The 13,626-nt window shown below is 45.3% G+C and overlaps 1 protein-coding gene across 1 annotated transcript in view; it reads right to left on the bottom strand.

Moving 5' to 3' along the window:
- The window catches only part of ITGA9 (integrin subunit alpha 9), a 334,926-nt gene that overhangs the window by 141,878 nt on the left and 179,422 nt on the right, over window positions 1-13,626 (bottom strand). Inside the window, exon 17 of the mRNA XM_058555011.1 lies at window positions 7,467-7,543. Within this exon, the coding sequence (XP_058410994.1) occupies window positions 7,467-7,543 (77 nt within the window). The remainder of the gene's footprint in view (window positions 1-7,466; window positions 7,544-13,626) is intronic.

The raw sequence follows: 13,626 nt of genomic DNA, 5'->3' as shown, positions 1-13,626 counted from the left end.
GGGACAATGGAGGGGGCATCTCCGAGTCATGGAGTCACCGTCTGTGCTCATCCCAGGCTGGGCTAGAGCCAAAGGCTCCAAAGAAACACAGCTGCATGGCCTGGCTCCACCCAGGACCCTCCCAGGATAATGGAGGGTTCAGAGGCCTTATCCTCTCTGCTGTGGACACATCCTTCCCCTGCCTTTGCTGCTGTCCTCAGGAAAATGTGGACAAAGCTCCCAGCCCTGTTCTTGGCTCATGGATTTTCTCTAAAAACCAAATACCCTTCAGCATGTGGGCAATACGTGGTTATGCTTGGTAGAGGAGGGGAAGAGAAAAGGATGTAGACAAATGCAACAAGAAATAAAGTTACCATAGTAATGGAGAACGTTGAGTGTTTAGCAAAACATGGAAGAAAAGCATTCCTAGGAAGTTAATGGGAAGAAGCCTCAGTGTCAAAAGGTGGTATAACACTCCTCCTGGAAATTCCAGAATAAATTCATCAGCTGACATTCTTGGAGAAAGCAGGTATAGCAGACATTGTCCACACCCCGCCACCCTATTGACTGTTTTGAATGCTCTTGCTGACTTCCAGCTGCCAGTGTCTGCATCTTTGTATCTGAGGGCCTTTTTCCAGAACCAGACAAGGCTGCTGTCTGTCACAAGCTGGAAGTGTGAGGGAATTAACCGTCCCTACCCACCCAACCCCAAAGTAGCCCTCAACCAAGAGTAACTGGTGTACAAAGACCCCAGCCCCTTCACTCCTCAGGTGCAATAATTTTGGGAGGTGTGTTCTCCATCATTTCCTAGTGTTTCCCTGCAGGATGAAGCATCAGTAATCCACTGTGGTAGCTGGGTATGATGGACTGATTGATAGCTTCTTTCTCTTCACATCCTTTGTCATGTGACATTGCAGGTCCTCCCATCAGGAAGTAGAGTTTATTTCCCCATACCTTGAATCTGGTTGGCCTTGTGACTTTGGCCAACAGAAAGTGGAAAAGTGACAATATGTGGAAGACAGTAGAGGAATCCCAGGCAACAACGAGCCAATCATCAAAAACAGAGGCACTGACTTAACCTGAAGTTGGCTGCAGACCCCAAAGGGAGCCTAGGGAGACCAGAAGACCCAACAGCTGAGCCCAGCCTAAACAGTTGACCCACAGAATCAGGAGCTAAATAAATGGTGGTTGTTCCGAGGCATGAAGTTTTGGGGTGACTTGTTACACAGCAATAAGTAACTGATACACTGGTGTTATGGCGCATCATTATTGGCAGGCTTCCCTGTATACTTTTCTACTCCCCTACCTTTGTTCTCTACACTTCTCAAATAAACTACCTACACTCAAATCCTGGTCTCAGGGTCTGCTTCTGGAAGAACTCAAATTCAGGATTGAATGCTTCTTCCCTTGTGCTTCCAAGGAACTCCTTCCTATTCCCATTATTATAATGATCATAGTGAATTATAATTACTGTTTTCATGTGTGTTTCCCCTTCTAGACCAAAAGCATCGTGATGGAGTAGCTTGGCTGGTACATCCATAGCAAGTGCTCCACCAGTATTTTCAAATAAATGAATATATCAGCACCGTGTCACTTCTTGTCAGGTGAGCAGAAGCGAGGCACCCTGGAAGGGTACTGCACCCTTAATACCTCCTCCAGCCTGTGAACATCTCTTTGCTTGCCTTACTCTGCTGATCACCTTCCCACCCTCCGCCTAGGTAACTCTCACAGAAGGACCACCCACACATGCATTCATCCTGGATGAGTTCCTGAAATGTGGGAAAGACATCTGCTGCCTCCTATTAGGGAACCCACCCCAGAGCAAGGGCAAACGCTTATTCTGAGAGGAGAGTGAGGATAAGCAATGCTGCTTCTACTCTCATTCAAAAAGTTATCTTCATTGGAGCATTTCACCTTTCTTTCAAGAATATACCACTGAACAAAACCATTCTTGTTTCTAGGGATTCCAGAAATAGCAACTACAAAAGCCAGCTGCTCTCAATCAACAAACGTCTTTTGTACTTTTTTTTCAGATCTGGGGCAGACAGTGAAGGAAAAAAAATAATAAATCACATGGCTAATATTCTGGCAATGGCAAAAGTTTCCCACGTTTCTGATCAGCTCCCACTAACCTTCCTTCATAAAATAATAATAATAATAATAATGATAATAATAATAATAATAGCAACGATGTTACATCTGAGAAAACTACTGACATGCCAGCCATGAGCTCACAGTCCAATCTGAGGCCCTCCAACGAGGGAAAAATCCAGCCTACGTGGATTAAGAATGTGCTGACTCAATGCAAGGACTGCCACTGACCCAGCAGGACAGGGAGCTAATGTCTCCAGAGAGAAAAGCCATAGAATAGGACCTCATGTGTCAGACAGCACATGAGGGAGCATGAGTGGGGCTGGATGGAAGTCATCTTTGATAATGGATTTTTTTTACCCATCCACCATCTGAATTGGGGATTTTTACACAGAGGAAGACTTTTCCCCCAAGGTCCCCAGACTTCTGGTCCGGAGCCAGCTGACATCAGACCCCAATAGCAACTGAGGCCAGTGTACAGGAAGAGAGCAGGATACAGACTTAGACATGCCCAGCTTAAACTCCCTCTTCCACCACCAAGAGCCCTTGAGCAAGTAACCTGGCCTCCTTGAGCCTCTGTGTCCTCCCCACTAAAAGGAGCGCGATAATATTTACTTCTCAGTGTTGTTGAGAGGATTAAATGAAATAATAATGCTAGCTCTCATCTACAGAGTGCTTACTATATGCCAAGCACTTTTGGAAGAACTTAATAGGTTTTAATTCATTAAATACTCAAAATAACTTTATAAGGTGTTGCTATTATTTCTCCCATTTTACAGATGAGGAAACAGAGCCACAGAGATGTTAAGCAAGTTGCCGAAGATTGTGCAGCTGGTACGACACTACAGTGCATTTATGTATACCGAGGACTCTATGGGGTACCTAGTGAATGGTAGGTGCTCAATAAACAGGGGTCTCTTCCCTTTCATGAAACAAGACAACTTTACTTCTAGCCTATGCTGTGCAGTTGATGATTCTGGCCACTTTGCTACTTTCAAGAAGGAAAACAATTTGTTTCAGGCTCTAAATAGTACCTTTCTGGGTGCAGTGATCCTCCTCTTGAAGGCTGGTCCTTCATGGATGGAGCTACCCATCCCCCAGCCAAGGGTTTTGGGAAATGCACTTGACCCCCCAACCCTCACCGCAATAACAGCATTACTAAGGCTACAACCATAGGACCATTATATGTGGCCGCTAATTTCATAAATATTCTACCATGTCTTTTCATCTCCCTTAAGAGTTCTTTCATCACTGGAGTTGGCTAGCCAGAAGGCAGTGAAATGTTCCACTGGTCTCCTATGGGATGCATCAAAAAAAAAAAAAAAAATATATATATATAGTTTAGTTCAACTGCCATAGTCTATATTTTTCTTAATCTTAATCACATATGATGTATTCTTAGATACTGTGAGTATTCAGGTAGACAAAACAAAACACAGTTGCATCATTTTATAAACAGAATTTTCAGTCCTATTTAATAGAAACTAAAAAGCTTTATCCTTATTCCTTGACGTTTTGGAAATGGCATGGTTTGGAACTCGGCTTGAGACCATTAAAGACTGTGGACTTTTAATTGAAGAGTTGATTGTTTTAAGAGACAACAGGCTGCCAGAATTCATGCTCTCTGGAGAGAAAAATAAAAACATCCCTGAGTCCCAGTCAGAGAGAGCATTCCTGGCTTGATCTCTGGCGTCTCTGGGTGACCCAATCACTCCCAGATGTCTTTCCCTCTGTCTTCTCAAGACAAAGGTCTTCAGTCTGGTGGGGACTTGGCTCCTTCCAGCCACAGCACCTTGTACTGCCCCGTCTACCCAGTCATTGGAAGGATCTTTCACTGTTACCCCTCTGCTTCAACTTACAGTGAAGCAGTGGGTCACAGCTAACATGAGAGCTAGGTTCTAAGGACAGCATGAAAGGCAAACATTGTTACCAAATTGCCCTTTTGAAGCCCTTGGGGGGGTACCATGGCGGAGATCAACACAACATCTCTCGTAAGTCCAACCCTGCCAAGGGTGCTCCTGCACTGAGACAAAGGGTGGCCACCCCACGGACCTGTGCCAGGGGTGAAGGAACTGTGATGGATGCAGAGAGGAGCTGACTCAAAACTCAAGCTAGAACATACTTTCACTGAGTGGAAGAGAGGACCAACTGACCCACACTATCTCAATTTGTCTCTCTCCTTGAGCATGCCTAGCTGCATTCTTACTAGGTTAAATGCACGCATACTAAGATTCTGCTATACTCCCACTGGCTTCAAGATGAAGTCCAAACTCATAGGTATGTCACAGTCTCATTCCTGCCTCTCTCGCCTACCTCATTTCTCACTGTGTCCTCCTGACCACCTCCTTCACTCCAGACAGCTGTGGATCTTCATGGGACTCCCGCTTTCCACACCTCCATGCCTCTGCTCACATTTTCTCTCTGCCCAGAATGCCTGGCTCCTCCTCATTCCCCTAATTCCTCTTCTTGGAAGCTGCTCCATGGCCCTGCAATGACTCATTTACCTCTCTTCTAGCACTGACCATGTGGTGCCACTATCACCCAGTTGCCCTCTCCCACCCACACTGTGCACACCAAGAGAGCAGGGCCCCCACATTGTTCATTTCTGCAGCGTGGTGCTCAGTACTTCCCTGACTTAATGAAGAAATGTACATCCCATCCCATGCAATAATGAATCAAGAGAGTTAAACAATAACTAAAGCAGTTCACTTCTGGTTCAAGCCAATAAGCCTCTGCCAACCAAATTCAGAGCTTGGTTTCCACTAGCAGTTCACTGCCTGTGCCTTCTCTCACTTTGTGCCTGGCTCTACATGAAGGTCTAGGGACAGCCAATAGAACTGAAACCATGGGCATGGTTTTGTATCTCTACTTATCCAATTACTAATTACTGTTTCTCTGATGACTCCTCTGGGGACAGCTGTGGGCCCAAGAGGATAATGAAGGTTTAATGGGGGATCCAGCCAAAAGGCTACTTTGAGAGACCAGGGGGCCTCCTGGGAAATAACTCACTCTAAGGAGAAGCTCAGAGCTTTGGTCCAAGGACTTTGCTTCTGAGAGTCAGCAAATCTCCTCACTCGGTCTCTAAGTCTCATGTCTGAGTTCTAGGAAGACAGAACTGCAAGGAAGGCTGAAATAGCCCCCAAAACTACGAGGCATCAGGAAAGAGACAGAGCTACCCTGATCTTTACGTGGTAAATTGCGTTACTAGTCCCAATTCTTCACCCCTCCCTATGTTTGTGCCCTTTGCCCTACAACTTTGCAGTTCCTCTCAGTAAAGGAGCAGAGAATATTTTCCTGTCCCTTTGGTCACATGACTTGCTGTGACTGACAGAATAAGGCTGCAGTACGAGTGCACCAGTTCCAAGCCTAAGCCTTAAGAGTTACTGCATGTTTCTGCTTGCCCCCTTACACCGTTGCCATGCCATGAGAAGAATATGCCCAGGCTAGCCCACTGGTTTCAGTAGGACAATGAAAGACACGTGAAGCAGAGCTGAACTGGGTCACCTAAGCCTAGCTGAAATCTGCTGAACCCCAGATGCATGAACAAGTCAGCTAAAATCCAGCTGAATCCAGCCTGGACCAGCTAACCCTCAGCTGACCTGCAGATGCATGAGAATAAATTATTGCTCTTCTAAGCCATTGAGTTTTGAGGTGGTCTGTTATGCAGCATTTTGCGTGTGCGTGTGTGTCGCTATAGCTAGCTTACACATACGGGGTCTGGGCCCTGGCCACCACATCAGTTGTTCTCGCAGTAGTGACTACTGGGCCTACAGATCAGAAATGGTTCTGACCAACACTCGAGAGGCCAGGGTGGGGCAGAGGAGGCAGCTTAGGCACAAGTTGACTTACCGACCATGAGCCTCGGGTTTTAATCCTAATATATGAAAAGCACAATTCAGTAGAGATGGATTCGACCATCTACTAACGGGCAGCAGGAACTTCAGGACTTCCCTAACCCAATATTTAACCCTGGAGCAAGTGAACGTTTCCCACCACATGAAGTTTTCTATGATTCAAAATAAATTTCCAACATTTACAGTCTGCCTGAAGATAAAACAAATCCATCTATTTTGGCTTCATGTTACTTTTTCCCTAAAACACTTTTTTGGAAGACCTATTTAAAACTAAAATTAATGACTTGATAATTTATGAACCTTCTTTAGAACTGGTTTCTCTAATAATCCCAGGAGGTCCTTCTTACTAATGTTAAACAATTCCAATATCCACTCCATGAGTTTAAAGTAATTTTTTAAGCTTGGCAAAACATGTGCCACTTTAATCTACTACCACTGTCATCCTAAGTAAAAGTGATGCTAATTAACATTTAAGTGGTTTGGAGGAGTAATGTGTGCGCGCGTGCGCGCGTGTGTGTGTGTGTGTGTGTGTGTGTGTGTGTGTGTGTGTGTATGGGGCAGGGGTTACACCACCTTTCCCCCCATAAACTCAAACAAAAGAAAAAGAATCTTAGTATTACTTTCCTTTGGTGAATAATAGATTATTTATCATCATGAGTGTAACTGTCCTAGTGTAGTCACTGGTTCATGGTGGGATATTTCTTTCATTCCACCCAAACTTAATTCTCACGGTTACAAATAAAGGGACACAGTATGGCATTTTAGAGAATAACTATCAAAATTGATGACTGTTTTTGAGAGATGGTAATAAATCATATGGAGGGGCTTTCTAGCTCCAAGGCTAAAACAATCTTTCAGGAGGAATTGTCTCAAAAGGAAACCATTCTCTGAAATGTGGCTAAATGATTCAGGACCAGCACCTTCATCCTGAAAGAAGTCTAAAATAAAAGGTTGGCAAAGAGGAAACAGAAGGCCTCTGTGCAGTTCACCTTTAGCCTGGGGGCTTCATGTACTGTGGGAGGAAACCCTGAAACAACAGAGAGATTGTTGGTTCACTCGAATCAGGACAGCCTGCCCCTCTCCTTCACCCCCTCCTGCCACAGAACCACTACTTGCTGCTAACGCAGACACCATTGTTAATTGTGGGAAACAAAATAAAAACAAACTTTATATAAGTCAAATCATATGAGTTGTCCCAAACAGTTAAATGTTGGCAATTTAATACGGTTCAACTTAATACAATGAGTAAACATAAAATAGTACCCATGCACAACCACAAATACTCACAGAAATTAAAAATATAGGCTAAACTGTGAGCTATGTGGAGTTGCAAACAAAACAAAAATGAAACTGTCCCCCAAAATAATAGCTGTTGTTAAAATTATTGCATAATATACACTTTTTTAAAACCACAAAATATCTTGTAACCCATCAATTCTATTTACCCTCTCTGGTGGGGAAATCTGCATGTTCAGGCTTTGAGCCTGGACTCAAGACAAAAGAGCTTCCCAGAACGATGTCATGAAAGGAGCACTGACTTACCTGGAGAGCAACAGTTGACCCCGCAGCTGCAGGTCAGCGGCACAGTCCTCCGAACGGCAATTCCTTTCAAACACAGTCTATGAAAGAGTCACAACAGGAAGGTCAGAACAGGATTTAACAGCAAATGAGTAAATAACAGCCAACCACTTTCTTCCAAATCAGTGGGTATCCTTCCTGGGAGCCTACTCCCAAGAAGCCAGCTCCCCAGCATGGTGAGGGGTCCTTCTCAGGCTCCAAGGAAACCCAAATCAATGGTGGTCTTGACTGCAGAGTGCATTCCTTATTTGATTCATTTCTCAGTCTAGTGAAGTGCTTCAGGTAGTTTTTTTGAGAAGGGCACATGGTAGGTGTCCTTTCTATCTCTGAGAATATCTTTAAATGCTCTAAGATGTGAGTGATTGATAATCCATTTGAGTAAAGAATTCTCAGATTACAGTCTGGTCATTACCCTCTGTTTGCTGTCTTGGGGAGGCAGAAAATCTATATTTGAGATGGGTTCTGCCTGAGCGATGGGATTGTACTGTAACTTTTAGTTCCAGAGGGAAAAGTCAAAGGCAATTAGACCATTAGGCTAAGGGCACCACAACAGGGCTGAAGCATAATCTTAGCAGGGGAGACAACCACGAAACATGTAACGATCAAATTAATTAGTTATGATGGAGATGACCAGCAGAAGCAGAAAGTGCATGGAACTACAAGAGCTTACAACAGGGGCTCGAGCTGGTCAGGGACTCAGGGGTGTGGTTTTGATTTTCTCATTGGAGGATGACAGGACACGTACTGGGTGAACTAGGTGGAGGAATTTGGGATCGGCTTTTGGGGAGGCCCTGCAGTCTGAGGGGTGGCTGGCACGAGAGAGCCCACGTTTTGGTGGGGCAGCCAGTAGTTAACAGGAACACAGTGTCCTTTCTCTAACCAAGACTGGGCCTCCACAGCCAACACCCCATCCAGCGCTGGGGCCTGAAGCTCGGTGTGCCAAACCTGACATCTTCCAGGGGCTTGTGGAGTGTGCCTGAGCTGGGCCTATCTGTGGAGGTTGGCCAGGGAATCAGGCGCAGCATTTTGGGAACAGTTACAGTTTTCTTCTCTCTATGGCACATGGCAGGTTTGTCAATCCTTCTCTCAATCTGGTCGTAACCTCTTTGATGTTTCTAATCTATGGACAGAGGCCCTCTGTGTTCCAGATTGACAGACTCTTCACTACTGTCAGACGGCTTTGATCACTTCAGTGGGATTTTGGAGAGAAAAGCCCGTGGCCATTTTTTAGCTGTAATATATTCACCATTAAACTTCTTCATCACTGCTCATATTTGTGAGTTTTTTCCCCCCGACAGAACATAGTTCCAGGTGATTTGTTCCCCTCCCACAGGATAAGTCCAGGCAGCTTCTTAGAGAGCCAATGTGGACTCCAGCAAACTTACTGGCCAACAGACAGTCTAGACCTGACCAGACGGAGTAATTTTGCCTATGGAAATTCATATTCCTGTGTCACATTTCCAAAAGAATAAAGTGTCCCAGCCAACATTCCCTGCCTTGACTGTGGGGGGAAAACTCATGGAAGTCTTGGGCAAAAAGAGGAAATTCCCATGTTCTTTTGGACACTCTGGGGGCAAGAAGAGAGCCAAATTTCCAAGCGATTTCACTATAAGACATTTGTGCTTTATTTGCCATCTGAACCAAGGAGGAAGTGGATATGAGGACTGAACGAATATCTCAGGCAAGAGAAAAAGACTTTTTGAGGTTAGGAATGAAGTAAAAACACCAAAGGTAGCTTTACCACCAAGCTAATGAAACTTAAGCCTGAAGGTCCCTCACTGACATGCCCATGCCAAGGCCTTGCACCTAACTTTGCATTCATAATTTTACATTCTTTTTCTTCAAGAGAATCTCTCCTCCCAAATTGTATAAGCTTCTAGCCCCACAAAACCCAGCTCTGCCCCGGGTGACAGGCTCCTCCTTACATGTCTTTCCCATTTCACAGGTGAGAGAGACAGTTTGACTTCCCCACCTTTGGAGGTGGGGTGAGGTGAGGTGAGGGTGGGAAGCAGATGAGAAGTGACGAAGAGGATGTGACCTAAATCCATCCTGTGGTATACATTCTGGTGAGATCTGGTCCCCGCCCTCCTCACCTCCATTACTCTGGCTCTCTCATGCCAGCCACCCCTCAGACTGCAGGGCCTCCCCACAAGCCAATCCCAGATTCCTCCACCTAGTTCACCTAGTACGTGTCCTGTCATCCTCCAGTGAGAAAATCAAAACCACATCCAAGTCCCTGACCAGCTCGGGCCCCTGTTGTAAGCTCTTGTAGTTCTGTGCCCTTTCTCCTTCTGCTGGTCATCTCCATCGTTAACTAACTAACTTGATCATAACATGTTTCATGTTTGTCTCCCCTGCTAAGATTATGCTCCATGAGGATGGGGACTATACTGGTCTCATTCACTTCTGTGCCTGCCTTCAGAGCCTGGCATGTAGAAGCTCCTCAGTCAACACTGGATGACCACACAGTGCTCTGGGAGATGGGGTGACCACTGAAATGCGGAGCCCAATGGTGGGTACCCCCATTTGGGCAAATGCTAATACACTGCTCATCAACACCAAAGCTGTAGCCCCCAACCAAAGCACCTGTCCCTCAGCTACATGGAAGTGCAGAGCCTCCCAATGAGAACTGGTCACTTTGTAAAAGCTCATTGTCCTAGGTCTGACTTGCCCTTTTTCCTTTCCCTGAAACTGACTTCTTTAGCTAGTAAGTCCTCCAGTACTGCTGAATTTCCATCCAAAAAAGCAAGCACTGAGTCCGCCATATAAATATTGATGTGCACACACACAAACATATGGGTATATATATACATACACATATGTATACACACACATGCATTATGTGAATACTTACACTGACCAGCTAAAATTAAGCATAAACTATGCTGAGAAGATAAAGCATGAGCTTAGAAGTTAGTCTAGGACTCAATTCTCACAGTTATAAAGTGAAAATAACAGCATCAGTGACTGTCTTGTTAATCCAGGTCAGCATTTAGCCAGGGGTGGGCGTTTGCAGGTATTATGCTGTTTCTGTTTTAGACGCTGTGCATCACTGTTTATACCAGCAAACGTGAGGGACAGCTACAGTGCATTTGAACGAATGCCATGAGGCTTCCCTGACAGTGAAGGAAGACGACCATGAGGCAGAGTCAATGTGAATTTATCTCTGTGTAGGCGACTGTCCTTTCCCAACATCAGTGCACAATGTCTCCCATTGTACTCTTTACAATGTGACTTTAACACTCCTCCCATAGAGTCGATGCTCCCCCCGCCCCCAAATCTGGGTGGATTTGTGGCAGCAGCAGAAGTGATGCTATGTCACTTCTGAGGCTAGGTCATAAAAAGCAATAGAGCATCCTCCATGTTCTCTTGGGGCATTTGCTCTTGGAACGTGGCCACTAGGCTTTGAGGAAGCCCAAGCTTCCCATGAAGAGGCTCACATGGAGAGACACTGACAGCCAGCATCAACAAGAGCGAGCCATCATGGAAGTGGGTCCTCCAGCCCCACTGAGCTGTCCCAGATGACACCATGTGGAGCACAGACGAGCTATCTCGACCAAGCCCTGCCAAATTTCAAATTTATGAACAGAATAAATGACTGTTATTTTAAGCCACTAAGTGTTGGGTTGGTTTGTTATGCAGTAACAGATTATTAGAATATTTTGCAACCTAATGGGCCTCCCTAAGTTGGGCAATGGTATGAACAAAAGTTGGCTAAACATCCAAGCCTGGCAAAGCCTTGGCTTAGGCAAGACCCTCCCCTGGCTAGAAATGCAGTTGTCTTACAGGTAAAACAGCAAGACACCAGGGAATCAAGAGACCTGCGTTATGCACTGGGGAGGCTGAAGTTGAACCTCAGTTCCTGTGCTCTGGACGTGGATTCATCTCTCTGGGCAAATGGAAATATCCTATGGAACTTAAAAGCATCTCTCCGGGCCAGAAGGGTGGGCAGACTGAAGCCTCAGAATGCTAGCTGGCAACATAGTTTCCAGGAGCAAGCAAAATCTACTTCTCCTATATAAAGGACAAAGAGTACAGGCTCTCCATGAAGCCAATGGGCCAAACTCCCATTTTTCCTCTCAGAAAACAAGCCCAACGGGCTACAACCCAGGCCTCTGAAAAACTCCTCCGGCCTCTTCTACCTACATCTCCCGTCTTCTGGGCAAACACAAGCTTGGCTGCCTGAATCAGACGAATCTCAATCCAGCTTGGAAGCAGTCTCGCCCACCTCTCTCTAGCCTCCACCTGCTGGTTGTCAAAGCCCTGTCAATTTTTTTACCCAGAAGACGACTTTCTAGAAAATGAAAACAGATCTAAGAAGCCATCACCTCTTATTCCTCTCTGCTTAAAGGAGGTTAAACTCTTGTCTCTCGGGAGACAACTGTTTCCTACCTCAGGCTTTGGAGAGCTGTGGACTGGACACCAGAGCCTCCTTAGCCTCATGGACTAGATTTCCATGCTGGTTCCTTCCTCCCCCTGGTCTTCTCCTCAGGTTTCCACGGAGAATAAAGTTTCTTTTTAAAATCCTTTCTCCAGTTTCTCCCCAAATCTTTACTTCTTTTAGAACACGGTTGGCAAACTTTTTCTATTAAGAGCCAGACAGTAAATATTTTTGGCTTTGGGGGGCCATAGGGTCTCTGTTGCAACAACTCAACTCTGCTGCTGTGGAGTGAAAGCAGCCATAGACAATATGCAAAGAAATGTATCCTAATAAAACTTTATTTACAAAAAAGGGTGGCAGGCTGGATTTGGCCTGTAGGCTGTATGTGGTTTGGCAACTCCTGTTCCAGAATATTTGGCTATTGGTTTCCTCATTCTCTTCAGGCCAGAAAAAAAAAAAAAAATACGAGTCTAGCTCAAGTAACATTTCGCTGTGAGTCACAGCACAGAGGCTAGAGCTGACTGGGCCTTTCTCACAATGCTGTGGCCACCAAAGCCAGGGCAGCCTTGGGGACATGTGATTTGGGGCTGGCAGCTCAATGGCTGCTCTAGCCAAAGCTGACATCAGACAGGAAGTCATCCAGGTGCTCAGGCCTTGGGGTGCCCATTTGTCCTACTCAAACCTGCACTGGAAAAATCTTCCTTTCTGATCTAATAGGAAGTAGGAGTCTTAGTCTATTCTAGCTGTAATGCTCCGAGGAGGGTCAGTTTCTCAGACTTGGTGATATTAGCTTTAAATATATATATAATCATTGACATAGGTTAGATGCTGTTTATAGAGTTGCTATGGCAACCAAGTCCCATGCTGATGCCTGAGAAAATAGGACAATTGGATTGGGTGGGAATAAATGCTCTCCAAATCCCACTCCAAGGGGCCCAAACAAGAAGGCTATTTCCTGTGAGACATTTCCTGATGGGCAATATGACTTTGCAGAGGGTCTCTGCCTGGACGACAGGAGGAACATTTCTGAACTGCTGTTCCTCCCATAGTCCCATATAAGCTCCCAGGGACCCCAGCCATATGTAATTCATGTATGCAACCCCCAGCACCTAGCATAGTGTTGAAAATTTTTGTGTGTGTTAAGTATCATAACCTGACTGTAAGAGGTTTCTCCCTCCCAATTCTGTTTCAACAGGCTCTTTTTCCAGAATCCAACATTGTCCTTAACATAGCACATTATAAGAGTTCAGGGTGGTCCCAGGAGTTTCGCTCTCTTCAGCCTTGTGCCCAAATGAAAGAAAAGTCTAATCACCTGGTATTTAAAATCAGGTCATATAGACACAGTTCCTAAAGAATATCATATGCACAAGAATAAATGAAAGACAAATACTTTGTGAGATTAAATCTGAGAAATTCCTTCTATCTCAGGGTCTGTACAAATTTTCCTTTCAGATTTTGAAATCATGGGAGGAAAAACAGTCCTGTCGGTCTCTCTCTAAACACAAACATGGCACCAATTTTGCTTCATGCCCCTATGGAAAAACTGGAAGTGATAAGTTCCTCTGTTCTTGGGCATCCTTTGGTTACTCCCTGGCCTTGCAGTTGGTAAATAGTCCCCTCTGTCTAAAGGCATCATTTTGATGATCCAGTTCAACTCCATGACGAACTGAGTGGGAGGCTGAGCTGCTCAGAGAGGTCTTGGCCCACCTGGGACTGCACCTGGCCTTGGGGCTTGCCCACTGC

This window comes from Diceros bicornis, chromosome 2 (genome assembly GCF_020826845.1).
Source record: "Diceros bicornis minor isolate mBicDic1 chromosome 2, mDicBic1.mat.cur, whole genome shotgun sequence".
Taxonomy (NCBI): Eukaryota; Metazoa; Chordata; class Mammalia; order Perissodactyla; family Rhinocerotidae; genus Diceros; species Diceros bicornis.
The sequence above is the reverse complement of the archived record's forward strand: the minus strand, read 5'-3'. Positions and strand labels throughout refer to the sequence as shown.